The sequence below is a fragment of the Cervus canadensis genome, chromosome 3, assembly GCF_019320065.1.
Source record: "Cervus canadensis isolate Bull #8, Minnesota chromosome 3, ASM1932006v1, whole genome shotgun sequence".
Taxonomy (NCBI): Eukaryota; Metazoa; Chordata; class Mammalia; order Artiodactyla; family Cervidae; genus Cervus; species Cervus canadensis.
Genome location: NC_057388.1, coordinates 9,484,481 through 9,508,287, shown reverse-complemented (window position 1 = coordinate 9,508,287; position 23,807 = coordinate 9,484,481). Strand labels below are relative to the sequence as shown.

General features: G+C 39.3%; 1 protein-coding gene and 1 long non-coding RNA gene across 8 annotated transcripts in view; one reads left to right on the top strand and one right to left on the bottom strand.

The window, feature by feature from the left end:
• The window catches only part of HEPACAM2 (HEPACAM family member 2), a 59,725-nt gene extending 51,762 nt beyond the window's left edge, over positions 1-7,963 (top strand). For 3 of the 7 annotated variants that reach the window (XR_006268446.1, XM_043462595.1, XM_043462596.1), the window contains exons 9-10: positions 3,445-3,554; positions 7,462-7,963. Coding sequence is in view for 5 of the 7 variants with exons in the window: in XM_043462595.1 (XP_043318530.1) it covers positions 3,445-3,554; positions 7,462-7,546 (195 nt within the window). In the remaining 2 variants the exon portion in view is untranslated. Of the gene's footprint in view, positions 1-3,444; positions 3,559-7,290 lie in introns of those variants that run through there. The other 4 variants (XR_006268445.1, XM_043462597.1, XM_043462599.1 and 1 more) reach the window with 2 other exon arrangements.
• LOC122438096 lies at positions 127-22,847 on the bottom strand. The gene is made up of 3 exons (XR_006268447.1): positions 22,764-22,847; positions 1,410-1,472; positions 127-825 (listed from the first exon to the last, which is right to left on the bottom strand). It is a non-coding gene; the product is annotated as an uncharacterized LOC122438096 (long non-coding RNA).
• Positions 22,848-23,807: the final 960 nt, after the last annotated feature.

The window sequence follows — 23,807 nt, the reverse complement described above, 5'->3', positions numbered from 1 at the left end:
AATTACACGAATTAATAATCATTCTTTACCTGGTAAGCTCAGTGGAGAGAGAATTAACTCGGTTGAAGGTCAAAAGAATTGAATAAAAAAGGGACGGAGAGACCCTGGTTTAAATCATTCTGCATCACTTTGATGACTGTGGACTGTCTCTTCACTGACTGTCTCTGTCATTCAGCTTCCCCTTTAATTCCCCCTCATATCTCCTGAGGACATTGCAGAGACAATTGATTATACAGGTACTTTATGCCCTTCAGAAGAAAGGTAGTGTAGAAACCCAAAATATGCAGGTACGTATTTTAATTTTTTCTGAAGGTGCAAGAGAACTTTTATACAGTTGAAGCTTTTTTTTTCTTTTCCAGTCTGCACAGACAAGGTCTTTGAAGCAATCAATTTTGTTTAAGAGACAAATAGAATGTTTCTCTGAGCTAATCAGCTCATTAACATTTTTATAGATTTATATACAATTGATCTTTCCTGTTTCCTTATGCCCCTGTGATAGTTCATCTAAGAAAGGGGCCCCTGCAATGAACTACTTGCCTGGGCATTTTCATTTCCATTTTTAAAAGCTATTTGCCATTTAGGATTGGTTGTCTCACTTGTTCAGAGAATTCTAAGGTTCTGAGGTTCATCCAGCAAGTTACCTGGCCACAGGCTTTATTTCTCAAATGCCAGTGAGTAATGGAGGGGGAATGATGGAATTTCATCTTCTTGTGGGTGAGTCATAGCACCAGTGTCCACGTCGTCACAGGTAAAGGGCAAAACTGCATTGCACAATCTTTGCAATGTCCTGTTCAGTCTCAGGCAGGATAGGCTCACCGTTCACTTCTACAACCAAAAAGACAAAAACAAATAATTTGGTGGATCAGTTATTTCAGAGACAGCTCCTTATCATGACAGCAAGCACCCCTCTCAGGCATGTCTTTAAAATGGAAAAGCAGAAAACTGAAGCCTGATAAGGCCTGGAAATGAATTTTGAAGTCATATTTTATTCCTAGGAATGCATTGGAAAGGGGTGAGTTCTATGTAAGAAACTTTAAATTTATACTTGCAATTAACCAGTACTCAGTTTTAAGATTGTATTGAGAGGACCTCTGTTTGCTCAAAATGCTACAGTTCTAAAGAACCTAAGGCCAAGAAATGAATGCTTGATTACATACCAGAAAAGTGAAAGTGTTAGCCACCTAGTCATGTCCAACTCTTTGTGACCTTATGGACTGTGGCCTGCCAGGCTCCTTTGTCCATGGGATTCTCCAGGCAGGAATACTGGAGTGGGTAACCATTCCCTCCTCCAGGGGATCTTCCCAACCCAGGGATCAAACCCAGGTCTCCTGCATTGCAAGCAGATTTTTTTACCATCTGAGCCACCAGGGAATCTGTCATAAGTGGAATAACTCGATTTGGAACCATACCCATCTTCAGAGATGAAAACTCCTGAGGAATCAGCTGAGGTCTTTCATTGGCAGATCCAGGTGCTTTGGGAAGAAGTGAGAAACCAACACGAACAACCCAAGGAGGAAGAGGAAAAGGATCCACGTTAGAAGCAGCCAGAATTGTGTGAAGATTAGCAGCTGAATGCAATGGCTTTGAGAAAGGAATAATAATAACATGACCAAGATCTCAAAATTGAAGTTACGAAGGGGAATGAATTACTAACTTTATGATTTTTCAAAAATCGGAATCCATCTTTTAGTTTCTCGTGATACATGAACAGATGAATACTCCTCTGTCTACTTGCTATACTTTTCTTTGTCCATTTAGCACTTCTTTTTGGGAATTGTACAGAAAGCAATGGCATAGAATGAACAAATTTATTACTTGCTAACAGCTCTAGTATTAGGTTACGTGAGTAAGTTAGTCATTTTCTATATAGATTGCTTTTTAAAAAAATTTTTAAAGACTTTTTTTGATGTGGACCATTTTTAAAGTGTTTATTAAATTTGTTACAATATTGCTTCTGTTTTACGTTTCGATGTTTGGCCATGAGGCATGTGGGATCTTAGCCCCTGACCAGGAATAGGACCTGCACCCACTGTATTGGTAGGCAAAGTCTTAACCACTGGACCAGCAGAGAAGCCTGTAGATTGTTTTTATCATAGCCCCTGAATACCTCTCTACCAAAGAAAATCAAGACTTGATCTTAAGTCCAGACTCTGAACCAAAGTTCCCTTGACACAAAAATGATGGGATGAATCAAATCACATAGCCTAGGACTGTTGTGAAAGCTTTAACAAGTAGAATGGAAATAGGAAGTTTCCAGAAAAACCTGAAGCTAAGATGTTCCAAAGTGATCTGGCAAGTCAAATGGGGATGAAATAAAGAACTCTTCAGATGATCTATATAGTGCAAAGAGTCCTCTACGGGTAGGACTATATATATACAAAGGACTGAAAGTGGCCACAAGTACAATGAACATAGGATGAGTTGGGATGAGGAGGGGAGCCAGACTTTAGCAAAAGACTTGGGAAGTATTTATAAGAGTAGCAGCATCAAATATAAGAAATAGGAGTTAATGAAACAAAAACGCCACTTGCAATAATAAAATACATGTTGATCTTAACCAAGCATGTGCTACTATACTTTCCACATTCATCCAAGCCTTTATCTTTTTTTAATTCACAAGCTTTTATAGTATGTTTTATTTTGTTGAATAAAAACATCCAGTATTCCATTTTAAGTCTTTACCTTTAAAGCCCATTACTGCATTCAAACCAAACCATCTTCCCTTGTATGTTCGATATTTCTTGGTACTGTCTTTACTAACTTGCCACGTGATGAGGGCTTCTGGCTATACATTATTCTTTTTCCTAAACCACCTTTGCACACATGATTGGCAATTAGTATCAAAAAGCTAAGACTGAGATATAATATAAAGGATAGTAATATATGCTCTTTGATTCTAAGCTATCCTGATATCTTCCCCTTTGCTATTTTTTTCTTTCTATTGCACTTCCTATACAGTACTGCCAGCTTTTTGCTTAAATGGAGGAAAAAAGTGATAGTTTGCCCAGCTATTCCTCTTCTGACCTCATAGCTGTGCCACTGCACAAACTACTATAGTCTAAGTGAAAGGAACTGTAGCAAGGAAGAAATGGATATTGAAGGGAAGTTGTTATTGTTTAGTCGCTAAGCCATATCCTACTCTTTTGCCACCGCATGGACTGTAGCCCATCAGGCTTCTCTGTTTATGGGTTTTCCCAGGCAAGAATACTGGAGTGGGTTGCCATGCCCTCCTCCAGGGGCTCTTCCCTACCCAGGAATCAAACTCACATCTTCTGCATTGGCAGGTGGATTCTTTACCACTGAGCCACCAGGGAAGGCCATGAAGGGAAGTTAAACAGTTCTAATTCTCTCATCATCACCTCTTCCAGTTGTTTTCAGCTGTGTAGCGAAGTGGAAATTCCATTTGCTAGTCTGCCAATTATTTTAATGTGCTCTATTTTCTAGATGCCCACGAGATCTGTTCCAGCCTCTGATGGTGTACCAGGGCAAGATCTGCACAGTACAATTTACGAAGTTATTCAGCACATCCCTGCCCAACAGCAAGATCATCCAGAGTAAGTATGAACTTGTGTTTGATGATGCTATGTTGAGAGGGCTCAGCATTCAGTCCCTGCTGTCCCCAGAGTTTATTGAAAGGTTCAGAAGAAAAAAAATGCATTAAAAACAGAAAATTATAGCTCCCCTACATGTGAACACACTTTCCCACCTGAAAACAGCTCTAAGAAATAAAACAGGCAAACGTACAAGTATCTTCTGGGGCCAAGTACTTGGGCCAGTGGACCGGACGCAGAGCTCTAGAATCTAGCATTTCCCCCAATGAATCCACTTCTGGAGAAGAAGGGGGTCGTTAGGCCAGTTCTCAAGCCATCTTGGTTCTCTTGCTGATTTTCCAGTGGCTATAGGGTTTTTGGAAAAGGAAATGGCAACCCACTCCAGTATTCTTGCCTGGATAATCCCATGGACGGAGGAGAATAGCAGGCTACAGTCCATGGGGCCACAAAGAGTCAGACGTGACTTCGGCAGCTAAGCACACATGTAGTAGTTTTAGGCCCAGTGATCTATCACTACAGATGGGCGTGTTCATGTTCAGTCATGCAGTCGTGTCCGATTTTGCAACTCTGTGGACTGTAGCCCACCAGGTTCCTCTGTCCATGGAATTTTCCAGGCAAGAATACTGGAGTGGGGTGCCATTTCATCCTCCAGGGGATCTTCCTGACCCAGGGATCAAACCCGTGTCTCCCGCGTCTCCTGCATTGGCAGGCAGATCACTACAAATAGGACCAGGAAAAAAAAAACCCTGCAAAACGTGCCCAACACTGTCCCCATCAAATGCCCACCTCTCACAGACTCAAAGCAGTCTACTCTCAAGTGAATAGAACCACCGTGGTAAGGACTGGGCTCACTCCAAGAAAAGCCCGGAAACTGCTCATCCAGTTAACCTGGGGGCTGACAACAGGCAGTCGCCTTCCCTTCCCATGGGTGGAAAAACTACGCCAACAGCCTTTTGGAATAATGAAATGAACTTCCCTTTTTTGTGGGCTGTAACTGCCTGCAGGCATAACTGCCACGAATCGTCTTCCATCATTTCTTTATTTGTCATTTATTGACTTTGAAAAGAACATCAATAACCATACACGGGAACTTCCCCTTTGGCAAAAGAAAACAGTTCTAGCAAAGTAATTCATGCACACCTCTGGGTGAATACCAAAAATAACAGCTAGCAGTGGATGAATGCCTGGGAATGGTCTTCCAGGGAGGAGACCCAGCCCTGGGGACCTGTGCATTCATTTAAGGGCTGAATAAGTGACAGGAGCACCTCAGAGGACCCCATCAGTGCATTCCTTCTTGTCTCAAGGAACCTGGAGAAAAGGGAGTCAGGTAACTCGGAACAGACTCTGACAGAGCTGGGAGCTTCCGGTTTGAAAAGAAAAGAAAATTGCTTTGTAGCATTATGATATTAATCTCATAGGGCACCATAGTGTAATGTTATTCCAGGACAGTTAAACAAAACCTCTCTAAAATGATACCCAACCCTCTTTACTGTCTGGAATATAAAATGAAAGGGTATTTTTCTTTGTTAAAAATAAGGAATATATAGAATTTTGAGAGTATGTCTGCTTCCTAATTTTAAGATTTTATCTGCTTCCTAATTTTAAGATTGTTTCCAAGCAAAAATTTTGCCCTATTTAAATTCATTTGTTTTTCTTTTTGTCCTTCATTCTATATTTTTCCAGTTAGCCTGCAAACAAACCAAAGGAAGACTTGAGGTTTATCTTTTAAGTCTCCAACTAATGAAATAAATATTGATTTTCAACTGTGGAGTATGGCAGCTATAATTTCAGAACACCAAATAAAATGACTTGGTGAAAAAAATGATTCCTCAAATTAAAAAAGGAAATCATCCTCAGAAATTAGACTGCTTTCAGACATGAACAATATCTCTAGAATTTCTTGAGAGTATAAAATTTTATTTCAGAAATAAACTTTGAAGGTTGAAAATACAGCAGAAAAGCTCTTTTTCAAGCTCATTAAGGACTATTTAACTGCTGTTGAGGACGTGCTCCTTCCAGGGGCAGTCCACTCAAGACCGCCCCCCCCCCACCCCCCGCCACACACACACTCCCAGCCCCAGTGCTTCCCATGTTGCAGAAACCAGTACTCGAGAAACCGAGCACCACTCTCGGAGAGTTGGAGAACTCAGGTTTATTACACCGGCGGCCCAGAGGAGTTAACACTCCAAGCTCTGAGCCCCAAACAAAGGGATTACAGAGTTTTTATAGACAGACTGTAGTGGGCAACACTAGTTCTCAACAGGCTGGTTTAAACTAAGGGGTTTCTTGCTCAGGAGCAGCAGTCACGATGGGGAGGGGGATGCCTTCCTGGACAGGCATGATGAAGCAGGTTTGCAGGCGCTGGGCCATTGCAAAGAGCAGGACAGGGTGAGTGAGATAAACTCCAGTTCCTAGTATTGCAAGTCCCCACTTTCTGAGACTGCGTGACCTACATGATCTCGACTTTGCAAGGGGCAAGCTGAGTTACAGAGGCAGGAGAAGGAGGTTATGTAAAATTTTAACTTTTCCTCTTCACCCAATCCCCATCTCCTTGGCCTTTCTCTTCTCACCTCATTCCTCCCCATCTTCTGAGGAAGTTCCATTTGTGTGTCTTTGTTTTGACTTGACCTCCATCCTAAGATGTCTTCCCTCTCTGAATCTGCCTTCTCTTTCCTTCTTCTCTCCTCCTCTGTCTCCTCCTGTCTCCCTCCTCTCTAGTATCACTTTTAAATTTTCTTCTCCTCTTTCTCTCTTCCAGCTCATCCTAAATGGGAACGTACATTTTTTTTAAACTGTTGTTTTCCTTGAATACAGATGTGGCTACGTATTCTAAATTTTAAAATCAAGCAGGTAGAATATTTTCTTTTTATTTCTTCAGAAACCGTTTTTCACTTGTATTTTTTTTTTACAGTCAATCTACAAACATCTCCAGGTCATTAACTATGTACTAGGGATAGAGATTAAATATAAGACATAGTCTTTTAAAGGTTTTATAGCTTAGTGAGCTCCTCTTTGCTTGTTTTAACTGAAGATCAGTAATCCTTAGTAGAACAGGTATTCCTCAATAGAATAAATATTCCCTAAGCTTGCAGAAATCATTTTTCTTTCCTGATTATCTATGGTTTTATTCTGTAGGTCCAATTGAATTTAGAGATCAATTTCATGAATAATGCAGTATTACAGGTGGTTAGTGAATCTCCAGCATTCCCAGCTTGGGGTAAAGAACTGTAACTTACTGCTTTCTTTACCTCTATTTGACAGTTGGTTGTGAGATAGAAACACAGCCAAAATGTTTTTCCTTTGGCTCTTAGACTATTATTCTAGCAGTGTTGTTTTCATTACTACACATGTCTGTTACCTAACTGAACTGGTGTTTAACAAATTGGTGAGTTGGCCTGTGTTCATATTCTAGTACCCGGTCATTTGTTTATTGAATTCATGGCTGCATTTATTTAAATGCTGTCTGTCAACCTCATTTAAATACTCTTGGCACAGTTTGTTTTAAACCCAACTTGCTCATAGGACATTCACGTAAGTCAACCTTTTAGTTTCAAAAAGAAATTATCTACAGAATTGAGTGATGGCTTACTCTTTATACTTATTGACTTGTAAATATAGTTTACTTGAACTAGTTCAAAGTTCTCATTATTTGCAGCTGTAGCAGGGAATGAATGAATTTAAGGTTCTTCAACCTGTAGACCTGGAAATCTGTAGAATATTTTGCATGTCTCTTCACTAGGTAAGCATTCGTGGGCAAAGCAGTGCATTTAAGTGAAATAAGGAAAGCACATTTTGAGCAAGCAGTGGAAATGTATATTCATCTGGAATCAGTGAAGAAATCAAGCCAGTACCTCTTACTCATTGGTCCTTTTAATGCAGAATAAAGTCATTTATAAAAATCTGACCGCAGATTTTCCAGCATACACACAATGCATTGTGCAGCAGAGGAGCGTGGTGGGGCAAGAGTTCCCAGAGGACAGCCTTTATCGTGCTGACAGAAGAAAGAAAAGGACGGGACTTTCCAATTACTTTTTTTGTATCATGTTTCCTACAAAGCTCAATTAGTTCTAATCTATACTTTCCCTTTCCTCAGCACCGACACTATCCTATCTGACCTACAAGTGTGGAAACTTTTATTTGTAAAATCTTCAGCAGGCTTTGTTTTATTAAATTTTAAATTGCTACACTTTTAAATTTTCATTCCCAAATTTCCTTCTTGCTGTTTGTACCATGGAATAATAAAGATGATTGTCACAAAAGCAAGAGTGTGCCCTCTCCTAGGTTGTCAATCACCAATGGAGTTTTTTACAAGACTTGTAAAACACTGAAGGAAATGACTTATTAAAGTCTGATTTTTACTTTTGTTCAAGGAACAGGATTCAAATAAATTATTATGCTTTTGCTTGTATATAGCCTTGATTCTTTGTCTTGCAGAGTAAAAATCTGACATAAATTGACATTATAGAATTAGATTTTTTTAATCCCTTTTCCCCGGTGTGCTAAAATAAGACTCTTGCTCTCACATGGCTATTTACTTTTCAGGCTAGAAATTTTTACTTTATTGGATTGTGACTTCTCCTTGTATATTGCTGTATTCTAAAAAACAAAAACAGAAACCAAATGGTAGAATTTAAAAACACCACTTTATAACTCCCAAATGAAATAACTGATTCAGATAACAGTTAGCACTAGGCAAGACTGCTAGATAAAATTTACCAGATCAAACTACCAAGAATCCTGTTGCAGAAACCCTTTGTAGGAAAGGCGGTCGCGGCCCAGAGAGAAGCAGGTCTGCAGAGTGGCACAGAGAGCTTCAGGGCACAGCGAGGCCGGGGGAGTGGGGTCGGGGCGGTCATCCAAGTCTCGTAGTCTTGAAGATGAAAGACAAATATTTATATTCATTGACTTTGGCTACAGACACTCTGACCTGCCAGTGCCGCTCTTTAGGATTTCATTCTGGCTAAATAAAGGTAGAGGCAGTCTAAATATACAGCAGTGGGGGATTTAAAATGACATCGGTGACATTAATTCCATGCAGTGACTCACCTTCCAACTATTAAAAAAGAAGAACCATGACAAAATTTTCCGACTTTAAGCTATGTCTTATGGCCTATTATTTTATACAGAAGAAAGACATCAAAAGAAGAGCATTTCCTGCAAATCAAAACTATGATGAAGTATTACCTCACAAAGATCAGAATGGCCATCATTAAAACATCTATAAATAATAAATGTTGGAGAGGATGTGGAGAAAAAGGAACACTCCTACACTGTTGATGGAAGTGAAAATTGGTACTGCCACTGTGAAGAACAATATGGAGGTTCTGTAAAAAACTAAAAATAAGAGCTACAAAAGACCCAGCATAATCACACTTGGGCTTATATCTGGATAAAATGCTAATTCTGAAAGATACGTGCACCCCAGTGTTCATTGCAGCACTATCTACAATAGGCAAGACATGGAAGCACCTAAATGTCCATCAACAGATGAGTGGATAAAGAAGATGGGACAGTTACATACAATGGAATATTAGATGACCATGAAAAAGAATGGAATAATGTCATTTGCAGCAACATGGATGAACCTAGAGATTATCATTCTAAGTGAAGTAAGCCAGAGGAAGACAAATATCATTTGATATTGCTTATATAAGGAATCAAAAAATGATATAAATGAACAAATTTACAAATAATAAATAGACCTACAGGCATAGAAAACAAACTTATGGTTACCTAAAAGGAAAGGGAGGGGAGAACTAAATTAAGAGTTTGGGATTAACATATATATACTACTATATATAAAATAGATAACCAACAAGGACCTACTATATAGCACAGGGAACTCTACTCAATATTTTGTAATAACCTAAAAGGGAAAAGAACCTGAAAAAAATCACTTTGTTGTACACCTCAAACTAACAATATTGTAAATTAACTGCAATAAAAAACAAAATTTTAAAGAATAAAAACAGTAGCATTTCTTTTTAAAATGCATTTTGAGTAAACCACTATATTTATACTATATCTCTTATATTTTCATAGAATCACATGGTGAAAGGAAAACTAAGTCCTACAACTTACTCATTCTTTCCTGCTCTTTTTTCTCTACTAGCCTTATATATTTTTCTGCTAGAAAAGTCCATCAGTTCTACCACAAATATTTTCCTCTACATTTGGTTAAAAAAAAAGTATTATCTAATTAAGAAAGGAATCCATGCCCATTGTTAAAAGTGGATCTATACTTGGAAATGCAGAAAGCTAACCATAAAGCAATTAAAATCACCTGTAGAGAGTAGACCTGAAACGTTCTCATGACAAAAGAAAAGAAAAATGTAATTATGTGAGGTGATGGATGTGTTAACTAACCTTATTGTGGTAATTATTTTACAATATTTACATGTACCAAATCACCACACCTTAGACTTAACACAATGTTATATGTCAATTATATCTCAATAAATCTGGAAAAAATAAATATAAAATCACTTGTAATTTCACTCCCACGAAAATAACCTGTTAGAATTTTCTCAGGTTAGTCATGCATACGTTTATTCCTACTCCCTCCAGTTCCAGAAAGGATTTATGGTAGCTCATATAAATGCATAATAGAACAAGATAAAATATACCCCTCAAAATAAAGGTGATAAAGAAAACAGGATGAAGGAAAACTGAGAGTTTACAAAGGCAGTGTGAAAAAAGAAATGAGGTTAGTAACTAGTATGATGAATTCCCCTTCATCTGAGAATACTATTTTATACCCCTGAGATCACGTGGCATATACAGGAGGATGTCTAAGGAGGGGCCTCTAAACCAAACGCCATCTGTAGTGGTCAGAGCCAAAGAAAGGTTGCAGTCTTATTGTAGGGCTAGAAGAGAGCAGATCAGCCTTCCCAGCAAGCCAGTCACCCCAGATCCATCCGCCTCTCTCCTCCTTTCTCAAGCTTGAATTCGCTTCCTTCCAGAGACCATGTATCTTCTTCCTTGGAGTTCAGTTCAGCCGCTCAGTCGTGTCTGACTCTTTGCAACCCCATGGGCTGCAGCACGCCACGCTTCCCTGTCCATCAGCAACTCCCAGAGTTTGCTCAAGCTTATGTACATCGAGTCGGTGATGCCATCCAACTATCTCATCCTCTGTCATCCCCTTCTCCTCCTGCCTTCAGTCTTTCCCAGCATCAGGGTCTTTTCCAATGAGTCAGTTCTTCTCATTAGGTGGCCAAAATATTGCAGCTTCAGCTTCAGTGTCTGTCCTTCCAATGAACATTCAGGACTGATTTCCTTTAGGGTTGACTGATTTGATCTCCTTGCAGTCCAAGGGACTCTCAAGAGTCTTCTCCAACACCAAGATTCTAACTACAATAAGCTACTGCTGCATCTCTGTATTCCTGTTCCTAGATCAAATTTTGGGACACTTTAAAACATAGTCTTAAACAGCCTTTTTCTTTTTTGCTTCAAAATGACAATTTTTTATTGAGGTATAATGGATATACAATATTCAACAATATTGTAAGTTCTAGGTGTACAACATAGTGATTCACAATTCTAAAGATTGTATTCCACTTATAAAATATTGGCTATATTTCCTGTGATGTACAATATATCTTGTAGCTTATTTCATTTTTATTTTTTATTTATTTTTTAATAGCTGATTAACAATGTTGTGATGGTTTCAAGTGAGCAGTGAAGGAACTCAGCCATACCTATACATGTATTGATTCGTCCCCAAACTCCCTTCCCCTCCAGGTTGCCACATAACATTGAGCAGAGTTCCTGTGCTATCTAGTAGGTCCTTATTGGTTATGCATTTTAAATATAACATTAAACAGCCTTTCCTTAAATATGTAATTATACATTCACATGATTCACAAGTCAAAATCCTATAAAAAGTATGCATTAAGAAAACTTTTTTTATTAGTGTTTGGTTTTGGTTTTTGGTTTGGCTGTTTCTGTTTATCCCTCCAGATTTTCTTGCCGCAACCAAGGGAAATATAAGCACATATTCTTATCTTTTTGAAACTCACTTTTCAGTCACTTGTAATTCTTCTCACTTTTGTATCTCTCACACACACAAAAACACACAGACCCTCTTAGTGCGTGGTTCCACTCAAAGCAGCAAGGAATTGCTAAAGGGAGAAATGTGAAAGGATCTAGAATCTAATTAACTTTTGCTGTCACTGGTGTGTAACACCGGATGACTCACTGCTTTTTTTAGTAAATAGGGATGAAAATCTCATAAATTAATCAAGGGAAGTGATGAATCAACCCAGATGTTCACCTAATTAACAAATTAATCTTTAAAAACAGCCTAAAGTTCTTCCCTTATGACTAAACATAATCGTGGCTGTTGTTAAAATTTTTAACTTTATATTCCTGCCTCTAACTTGGAAGAGAATCATATTCCTCCTGCTTATTATTTTGAAAGAGTATATCTTACTGATAATCTTTTAAGCAAAAAAATTAAAATCCTTATGAATAAAACAATTTTCCCTGTCTTTCTGACGTTTGAGCACTTCCATATTAATAAGACAATCTCAGTTAACATAAACGGCACACATACACTCCAAGAAGGTTCATGTGATCCCTAAGTTTTACAAAATCACACACCCTATAAAGTTCTGTTTAATAAAATTGTATTAATAAAATTGCACAGTACATGACATATAATTTACTATATGTTATTAAAGATTTAACTTATTTTCAGAAACTTTTAATTTTCTGCTTCTGTATGCATCTATCATCCCTGTGAACTTGTATGTCATTTTTATATATTCTTCTAAAGTTCATGTTCAAATATATATGAATGTGTTTGTTTTAGTTTCATAAGGCAGTAAGAAAGCAGAGATTTCTTTCTAATGAGTAGACGGAAGTAAGACACAGCACTTGGATGTAACACTGATGTTCTCCTTCCTTCTTATTTACCACATACACTTCTTAGTGGGATTATCATGTTAACCTTGAAGTTTACAAATACTTTTACAACTATTACCCATATAGATCTTCCCAAGAACCTTGTGGGCTAGAAAAAAGCATGGCTGCTTTACAGATGAAGGAGCAAATACTCAGAAAGTTAAAAGACTTGCTCAAGACACTTACATAAAATGCATTTTGTGCATAACCTACACAATATTCCCCTCTTAATTTATCTTTTAATTGAAGGATTATTGCTTTACAGAATTACATTTAAAATTTTTTTTAACTGGAGGATAATTGCTTTACAATGTTGTGTTGGCTTCTGCTGTGCAACAACATGATCAGCTTTACACGTACATAAGTCCCTTCCCTCTTGAACCTCCCTCTCACCCCACCCCCTTCCCACCCATCTAGGTCATCAGAGAGCGCCAGGCTGGGCTCCCTGTGTAAGATAGCAGCTTCCCACTAGGCATCTATTTTACACTTGGTAGCGTGCATATGTCAATGGTACTCTATCAGTTTGTCCCACCCTCTCCTCCCCCAACTGCCTCCTCAAGTCCAGTCTTTACGTCTGTATACCTATTCATGCCCTGCAAATAGGTTCATCAGTGTCATTTTTCTAGGTTCCATATCAGTTCAGTTCAATCACTCAGTCACGTCCAATTCTTTGCAACCCCATGGACTGCAGCACGCCAGGCTTCCTTGTCCAACACCAACTCCTGGAGTTCACTCAAACTCGTGTCCATTGAGTCAGTGATGGCATCCAACCATCTCATCCTCTGTTGTCCCCTTCTCCTCCTGCCTTCAATCTTTCCCAGCATCAGGGTCTTTTCCAATGAGTCAGTTCTTCACATCAGGTGGCCAAAGTATTGGAGCTTCAGCTTCAGCATCAGTCCTTCCAATGAATATTCAGGACTGATTTCCTTTAGGATGGACTGGGTGGATCTCCTTGCAGTCCAAGGGACTCTCAAGAGTCTTCTCCAACACCACAGTTCAAAAGCATCAATTCTTTAGCATTCAGCTTTATGGTCCAACTCTCACATCCATACATGACTACTGGAAAAACCATAACTTTGACTAGATGGACCTTTATCAGCAAAGTAATGTCTCTGCTTTTTTGTATGCTATCTAGGTTTGTCATAGCTTTTCTTCCAAGGATCAAGTGTCTTTTAATTTCATGGCTCCAGTCACGCTCTGCAATGATTTTGGAGTCCAAGAAAATACAGTCTGTCGCTGTTTCCATTGTTTCCCCATCTATCTGCCATGAAATTGTTAGGGGAAGCACACTGATTGAAACTGCCCACCCTGGCCAGGCACCATAGTAACCATTTGCATGAGTTGTTTTACGACAGGAGATCCTGATAAGGAATACGGAACTAATAAGCCACCACCATCCGGAAGAGTTCGGGAAAGGTCGAAAGGAGACATCGCGTGTCTGTCCACTTCCCAGACTCCCTCTCGCTAGCATCCATCTTGGCTGAGCAATGCGTGTGCCACCAGGGAAGACTCTGAATTAGAATGATTGGCCAAAGACCACCCGGAAACTAATCCCATCACCATAAACCCCGAGACTTCGAGCCATGTGGCAGAACAGTTCTCCTGGGTTCCCTCACCCTCCTGCTCTCCACCCGGGTGCCCTTTCCCAATAAAATCTCTTGCTTTGTCAGCACATGTGTCTTCTCGGACAATTCATTTCCGAGTGTGAGACAAGAGCCCAGTTTCGGGCCCTGGAAGGGGTCCCCCTTCCTACAACAAAATGATGGGACCAGATGCCATGATCTTCGTTTTTTGAATGTTGAGTTTTAAACCAGCTTTTTCACTTTCCTCTTTCACTTTTGTCAAGAGGCTCTTTCATTCCTCATCGCTTTCTGACATAAGGGTGGTGTCATCTGCATATCCAAGGTTATTGATTTTTCTCCCAGCAATCTTGATTCCATATATAGACATGTTAATACACGATATTTGTTTTTCTCTTTCTGACTTACTTCACTCTGTGTGGCAGGCTCTAGGTTCATCCACCTCAGTTCCTCCCCTATACTGTAAATCTTTAGATGACTTATAAGTTTTGCTTTGGAGAACTTTCTGGATTTTTTTTTTCTTTTGAGTGTTTTCAATCTATGGTTGGTTGGATCCGGGATGCAGAACCCCCATATATGGAGAGCTGACAGTATTTATTTGCTTTTTGTTTGTGTCTGAGAACTTTCTCATTTGAATATACTCCTAGGGGAGATGACAACTCTTTTGCTCACCACACAATGGGCGTAAACTGGCAGATTGTTTCTTCCCTGAAGCAAAATTCCACTTTTGGTTTATGGCAGAGGTTTTCTGAAGCTTCAAAACAGTCAATCCCTTAAATTCTACGAAAACCAGTTGTCCTAGGTAGTAGCAACTTCAGAGACCACACCCCCATGATAGCCAGTTCTTCTGAGTGTCCCCTGTGGCATCCATTCCTTTATATGCACTTTAAAAGACATACAATATATGGTTTCAAATTGTAATGAATAGGATTACCTATGCTTTGTATATTTAATGAAGACACCATGATTAGGGGGCAACTGTTTCCAATAATCCTCCAGTCCTTTGAGACTGAAGCTCAGAGCTCTTGATAACCTTGGAGAATCATTTTTCTTTGCTTCCTGGACTTGGGTGCCTATTTCGTTTCCCAGTTTATGACTTCCTTGGTGGCTCAAATGGTAAAGAATCCACCTGCAATGCAGAAGACCTGGGTTCAATCCCTGTGTTGGGAAGATCCCCTGGAGAAGGAAATGGCAACCCACTCCAGTATTCTTGCCTGGAGAATCCCATGGACAGAGGTGCCTGGTGGGCTACAGTGCATGGGGTTTACAAAGAGACATGACAGAGCAACTAATACTTTGACTTTCTTTCACTTCACTAAATTTTTCTTCTTGGAGAAAACAAAAGTTACGGAAACAAAAGAATGAAAGCTTCTGAATAGAGAATTGGTCTTTTTAGGAACAGCTTGCAAATGGCATGCTGAGGCATAGTCTACAGACTAGACAAGATAAATGCAAAGAGGCTTGCATCGTTACACAGTCTCAAATATGACAGTTAATACTAAAAGTATAAGTTAGAATGTCCAATCAAGTTGATTTATAGGTAAGTTAAGAACAGGAAGGATTATTTTTCTAGAATTGTTTAAAGCTTGTGGGTGGCTGAGACATCCATACAAATCCTTTCCAACCTGGGATTCTGAAAGTGGTTCCATTCCTTGATCTGTTAGTGCCACCTATGGTTCCAAATTAGAAAGTGTTAGGTTAAAGTATAAAATCTATGTATTATGAACAGTAATCTGATTTTAAATTAGAGTATTTATCATTCTCATATTTTGCACTCTCCTCTTTCACTTTCATCAAGAGGCTTTTTAGTTCTTCACTTTCTGCCATAAGGGTGGTGTCATCTCCATATCTGAGGTTATTGATATTTCTCCCAGCAATCTTGATTCCAGCTTATGCTTCATCCAGCCCAACATTTCACATGATGTACTCTACATATAAGATAAATAAGCAGGGTGACAATATACAGCCTTGACGTACTCCTTTTCCTATTTGGAACCAGTCTGTTTTTCCATGTCCAGTTCTAACTGTTGCTTCCTGACCAGCATACAGGTTTCTCAAGAGGAAGATCAGTTTGTCTAGTATTCCCATCTCTTGAAGAATTCTCCACAGTCTGCTGTGATCCACACAGTCAAAGGCTTTGGCATAGTCAATAAAGCAGAAGTAGATGCTTTTCTGGAACTCTCTCACTTTTTTGATGATCCAGTAGATGTTGGCAATTTGATTTCTGGTTCCTCTGCCTTTTCTAAATCCAGGTTGAACATCTGGAAGTTCACAGTTCATGTACTGTTGAAGCCTGGCTTGGAGAATTTTGAGCATTACTTTGTTAGCATGTGAGATGAGTGCAATTGTGCGGTAGTTTGAGCATTCTTTGGCATTGCCTTTGTTTGGGATTGGAATGAAAACTGACCTTTTCCAGTCCTGTGGCCACTGCTGCATTTTCTAAATTTGTAGGCATATTGAGAGCAGCACTTTCACAGCATCACCTTTTAGGATTTGAAATAGTTCAACTGGAATTCCATCACCTCCACTAGCTTTGTTCATAGTGATGCTTCCTAAGGCCCACTTGACTTCACATTCCAGGATGTCTGGCTCTAGGTGAGTGATCACACTATCATGAGTATCTGGGTCATGAAGATCTTTTCTGTATAGTTCTTCTGTGTAATCTTGCCACCTCTTCTTAATATCTTCTGCTTCTGTTAGGTCCATACCAGTTCTGTCCTTTATTGTGCCCATCTTTGCATGAAATGTTCCCTTTGTATCTCTAATTTTTCTTGAAGAAATCTTTAGTCTTTCCTATTCTATTGTTTTCCTCTATTTATTTACATTGATTACTAAGGAAGGCTGAGTTGTCCAAATTTGCTGGTATATTGAGTGCAGCACTTTCACAGCATCACCTCTTAGGATTAGCAAGAACAGAATCAGTTGCTTTCAAAATATCCTTATTTCAGATACTAGGATCAAGTTACAGAGTCAGTGAACTCTTAAGTACAGTATTAGACATATCACAATACATTTGTGTTTAAAACTTTAAGAACTTGTTTTAAAACTATTTATATCCATTGACGTTCTCTCAGCTGACTGCGGTGTCATAAGGATAATGAACATCCTTTCAGCTCAGATTCTGTTCTTGCTTTTGTCCCACCAGATTGTCAGCTGCTCCATGAGAAGAGAGTTTGTCGTCTTTGTGGCATATGGGGCACCCAGCCACATGCTTTTTGCTTTTGTAGGCACTCAATATATATTAGATTGAGAAACCTTGATTTTTAAAATCTGAGTATTAGAGAAACACTTGTTCCTCCTCTCATGTAATAATACACAGTGGAAGGAACCCTCCCCCTCTGACCCCTGCACACGTGTACACACACACACACACACTTGCAGCATTTCTTTTTCTTTTTCCCCTGCATTCCCTCCTCTGCATAGGGGCTGTGTCTCACTGACTGAATCCCCCCAGGCCACCTTCCCTGTGGTCATCACACTCCTCTCTGTGTTTCCTACGATGAGCTGGGAAGGCAGGCCCACTCTTGTCCCTCTTGGTGTAGTCCTTGTCCACGCGGCTGCTTGGTTTCTTCTGCAGCCCCTCTGTGTGGCTCTTTCCCTTGAGCAGACAGGACTCATGGTCTGGATTTAGGGTGAGAGAGGGTTTATTTTAAATCAAAGTACAGTTGATTTACAATGTTTCAGCTATACAGCAAAGTGATTCAGTGATGTGTGTGTGTGTGTGTATATATGTATATATATACCTTATACATATACCTTTCTCAAATTCTTCTCCATATAGGTTATTATGAGATATTGAATACAGTTCCCTGTGCTATACAGTAGGACCTTCTTGTTTATCCATTTCATATATGTTTGCATTTGTTAATCCCTAGTTCCCAATCCATGTCGTCCCCCACCCCATTCCCCTTTCCAGTTCCAGTTCAGTCACTGTCATGTCCAACTCTTTGTGACCCCAAGAATCGCAGCACGCCAGGCCTCCCTGTCCATCACCAAGTCCGGGAGTTCACCCAAACCCATATCCATTGAGTCGGTGATGCCATCCAACTATCTCATCCTCTGTCATCCCCTTCTCCTCCTGCCTTCAATCTTTCCCAGTATGAGGGTCTTTTCCAATGAGTCAGTTCTTCACATCAGGTGGCCAAAGTATTGGAGTTTCAGCTTCAGCATCAGTCTTTCCAATGAACACCCAGGACTGATCTCCTTTAGGATGGACTGGTTGGATCTCCTTGCAGTCCAAGGGACTCACAAGAGTCTTCTCCAACACCACAGTTCAAAAGCATCAATTCTTCGGCATTCAGCTTTCTTTATAGTCCAACTCTCACATGCATACATGACAACCCATTCCCCTTTAGTAACCATAAATTTGTTTGTTATGTCTATGAATCTGTTTCTCTTCTGTAAATTAGTTCATTTGTATTATCTTTTTAGATGCCACATATAAGTGATATCATATGATATTTGTCTTTTCTCTTTCTGAATTAATTCACTCAGTATGACAATCTGTAGGTCTGTCCATGTTGCTAAAAATGACATAATTTCATTCTTCAAGTCTGAGTTATATTCCATTGTGTGTGTATGTGTGTGTGTACATTTAGATATACCATACCCTCTTTATCCATTTACCTATTGATGGACATCAGATTTATTTTTTTAAGCACAACATGTGCGTGCGTGTGTGCTCAGTCACTTTAGTCGTGTCCGACTCTACATGTCTGACCCTATGGACTGTAGCCCACAAGGTTCTCTGTCCACGGAGAGAGAAGCACAATGTAACATCTATAATTTCTTCTGTGCCGTATATCTACATAATCATAATCAATTTATAGAATTTTTTAAGTTTTAAATTTTTAAATGAATGGTTAATTCACCATATTGTTTCATTTTAATTTATAATTCATCAATTTCACCATGTCATTCAGTTTTTGCTCTATATAATTCAAGGCTATGTTGTTAAATGCTCACAAATTTATTTTTACATTTTCTTGGTTGAATGTTCTTTATCTCTACTAAAGCTTTTTATCTTACATTCTCTTTTACTTCATTTTATATTAACACTTATATACCCTTTGGTCATTTGCCTATTATATTTTTCAATACTTTATTTTAAATAAATCTCAGTTTTTTGTTTTTTTTTTTAAGTTGGGTCTCTTGTAACTGCATATATTCAACATGATAGACTGATTTTCAGCAAGTGAGTTTAATCCATTTACACTTGCTGTGATTACTATATATTTACATTCTCTTTGTATTTCCTTCATATATTTTCTATTTATTATCATTTTTCTTCGTTTATTTTCCTGTTTTCCTGCCTCCTGTTAAACTGATAAAATTATCTGCATTTTCTTATATCCCCTGCTCTCATGGGCACTCTAGAATATATCCCTTTACCCTTCATAGAATACCCTATATTTTTAAAATAACTTGTATTTCAAAATCTGAAGTTAATATATATCTTTATAGTCCTCTGTGAAAAATATAGTGCTTTAGTATTCTGTTATCAGAACACACACACACCTACACACACACTTTGTTATTGCTGGTTAGTCTTAGTTAGAGGATTACGTTTTCAGCACATTTATCAAGTTGTGTGCCTCCATATTTTCCTTACTGCTTTATGTGCCTCCAATTTTTTAAGCCATGTGTCTTCCTTCTAAGCTCACTTTTCATGTTAAAATTCATCCTGTAATCACTTTTTCAATTAGAATCAGTTAGTAATAAATCCTCTAGAAATTTACATCTCTGAAAATGTCTTAATTTAATGTTTACTTTTGAATTATGGTTTATCTAATTGTAAGTTTCTAGGCCAATGAATATTTTCTCTAAAAATATTGAATATGTTATCCACTGTCTTTTATCATTAGCTGTTTCTAATGAGAATACTGTTCCCTCCCCTCATCTTTTGTAGATTATTTGCGATTTTTTTCTTTGGGGGTTTGAATTTTTATTTACACTTACTGTTTTTCAGTTTCATTATGCTATATCTGGGCTTCCTTGGTGGCTCAGTGATGAAGAATCCGCCTGCAATGCAGGAGACCCAGGATCGATCCTTGGGTCAGGAAGACTCCTGGAAAAGGGAATGGCAATCCACTCCAGTATTCTTGCCTGGAGAATTCCATGGACAGAGGAGCCTGGTGGACTACAATCCATGGGGGTGCAAAGATTCAGACAAGACAGAAACGACTGAGCATGCACACACGCATGCTCTATCTAGCTATAGATTTACTTTATTTCTTTTGGTTTTTTTTTTTTTTTTGGTTATTTTTCTCTATTTTAAATCAAAGAATTCAAGTTTTTTTTCAGTTCTGAAAATATCTGTCATTATCACAGTAAATATTATTTTCTCTCTTCACTTTTTTTGAAACAGCCATCAGACATTTGTTGAAGCCTCTCAAACTCTTCACTATAAATTTTAATTTTTCTTTCATATATTTTTATTTTTTCCTTTGTGCTTAATGTGGGTAAATTCCTCAGAAGTATCTTTCAACACACAACTTATTTTACTATAATCAGATTTTATCATTCTTATTGAATATATGCATATATACATATAAGATGAATATACATATGTAATATATTACTACATGTATTATATATAATATATGCAACATACACATAAAACAAAATTATATATATATTTATGTATATATTTATATGTGTGTATATGTATAATTTCTAAGATTTTCAGTTCACTCTTCTCTATATTTTCTTATTTAACTTCTAAATTTTTCATAGCTTCTTATTTATGGATAGTATCTCTTCATTTCTCTTTGATAATCCTAAACATGTTTTTCAAAAGTCTAATTATTTGGGGGGGATGAGTTTATAGTTAATTTTGTTGTCTGTTTGACATTAGCTGCTTTGTTTGTTTGTAATCTTGGTTTGTGAATTTATTCTCTCCCTCTGTTTCTTGACCAGCTTATCATTAGCACTTTGGCAAACTTTTAGTTGATTCCACCTGCATCCAGACTCCTACCTTGGTAGTAAAGTTGTCACTGGTGGAGTCCTGGGCTAGTTGTTTTGGTTCAATTCCTGGTAGGTTTCTGCTTATGAGACAATGTCTGTGTCCCCCCCAATTCCCTGAGTAGGCTCAGCTTCAGAGAGACTGATCCCATCCCTGCCTTATGTACTGTGACTGGGCAGTTACCTGTGGTCTGCTCTTCACATGGGTGACTCTAGGTTGGCTAGAGAAGGGTCCGTGGGATTTCCTCATAGCTCACAGGAGGGAGTGATCTCAAAGAGTGGGCAATATAAACTGACCCCCCAATGTCAGCTCTCACTTTACCAAGTCAGCTCCTGGTGCTGGCACAGTGGAACCCTTTGCCTACTCACTACACAACTCTTGAGATTATGATCCTTAGGGGGCCAGCGCCTGTCCCTTCCTGGCTGTCAGCCTTCATGCCCTGAGCCCTACTCGCGCTGTCCTGGAGAGCAGGAGGGAGCATCCCATGTCCTTCACTCTCCCTCCTGAGACTATCTCAGGAGATGCTTTCCTCCAAACCCTCTCTACCTTCTCCCATCCACCTCCTAGAAAGCCTTGATTCCACAGCAGGGTAATTTTGTTTTTAATGATTTGACCTGATGCCATCTAGCTTTAAATTCTGAATAGTCTGTCTGAACTGTCCTTTGAAGTCTGACACAGGAAAATTGAACCTTTTTGAATATTAAAGCTAAAATGAGTGGTACCTTTTGCTTGTTGTTGTTTAGTCACTAAGCCGCGTTCAACTCTTTGACGACCCCATGGACTGTAGCCTGCCAGGCTCCTCTGTCCATGTGATTTCCCCAACAAGAATACAGGAGTGAGTTGCCATTTCCTCCTCCATGGGATCTTCCTGACCCAGGGATTGAACCCATGTCTCCTGTGTCTCCTGCTTTGCAGGCAGATTTTTTTACCTCTGAACCACCAGAAAAGCCTAAAGTACATACGTAACCAAACACTTTCTGGCTCAATATGTTCAAGGAAAACTCAGGAAAAATGAGTTGATGTTTGAATATTTAAAGAGCTTCCAAACTCTTAGAAACACAACTCTTAGGTCACTCAGAAAGCCCTGGTGCTCACAGACTCTATCCTTTATAAGACGTGGGTCAGGTCCCCCAGAAATCCCACTTGCTGTGCATCCTGGATTAAGCAGAACTTCTACTAGGAACACTGATTCTCATGGGCTGATGACTTGGGCGATCAGTTTCAAGCTTAAAAACTCTTGAATCTCTAGGAAAGTTTATACCAGAAAGAGACAACCTCCAACATAGTTCTTTTGGGAAAAAAAAAAAAACCAAAAACTGAACAGAGTCCAAGTGTTTGGGGAAAACAATGAAAGGGACACACCAGCTTGGAATGATTACTGTTCATGAAAGTTGCCGGAGAAAAGAAAGCAAAAAGCTGTCTCCATCTGGAATCTGCTCCCAAACACTGGAAGCAACCCCAGAGTCTCAGGGCCACAGTTGCTTCTGCAGGCACATTTCTTTCCCTTACCAGATGGGAAATTCTGTAACAAGTAATACCCCTTCTCTCTAAAGATATAACTGTAAGCTACAGCTGCATATCCAGAATTCATTCTTAAGCTACACTGGATGGGACCTAAAAGGCTTTTTCATATATTGTTTCATCTCACATGATCTTAACAGGATCCCTGTCATCCTCATCCTAAGAGATGGAGAAACTGAGACAAAGAGATTGAATGACTTGGCCAAGATCACAAGGCTAAGATATTGTTGAGTCAGGACTTACCAGATCCTTCCAGGACAATAAATCTTCCTTTGCTTTAAAATGGATCACTTGAGCGTGATGTATTTTTGTGTGAAATCCCATGTGAGTAAACCATACATTCTATAATCGCTCAGATGGTCTGGATTCCAGAGACGCTCTAGGAAGGAAGACAAACACTATACAGAGTGGGTATCAACCCCAGTAAGAATAAACTAGTACAGGGTGGAAGGAATCTGATATAATCAACCTACCACTAGTGCCTGGCTAGTACCCTTGAAGGATGGGGTCACATTGAAGGTTCGGCACTGGTCTGTGCTGTGGGCAGTTAGGTCAACATGCAGAGACAATAACCAGATCCAGTTTTGTGAGAGGGAGTCTTTGCTATGTGATACTTGAACAGCCTCAAAACCTGTTCTGGCCAGCTCACCTAAGGAACTGCTGCGCAAGAATTGAGGTGTCTGAGAAGAGAGGCAGGAACATCTGCAGAATGAGCTGCCCATCTGGTCAGACAGGGTGGCTGTTTAGGGCCTTCCCTTCAGTAGGTGCTCTCTAGGCGTAACAGGAGATGACAGGTTGCACACAGTTTGTGATCACTCCCAAAGATTTGTCCATATGCCTCCTCCTCAAACTCCTGAACAGCTATCTAAACCGTCTGCCGCTGTTCAAAGGATCCATGTATGTCCATACTTCAGATCGTTTCCCCTCCATAGAATGACCCCCTGGACAGATTTCCTTTCACTCGGGGTTACTGTTGAGTGTGGGTGTAGCAGGCACAGTCCATTTTCAGTGAGCGCCAACATACTGAGCTGACTCATCTGTGAACCAAACCTTATTTCCTGCTTTTCTCTCTATTAGTCATGAGGAATTACCTTGATATCATAAGTACAATTTCAGGGAGAGGCAAAAGTGCACCTGAGATAGATAATGTGGAATTCCGGTCCTATTATGAGGCTGATGCACCCTTTATGTGATTCCTCATGTGACCCCTGGACCTACCGAGATGTGACCTGAAGGTGCCATTCTAGCATTTGCACGTCTGCCCAGCCTGACCTCGTGACTCACTGC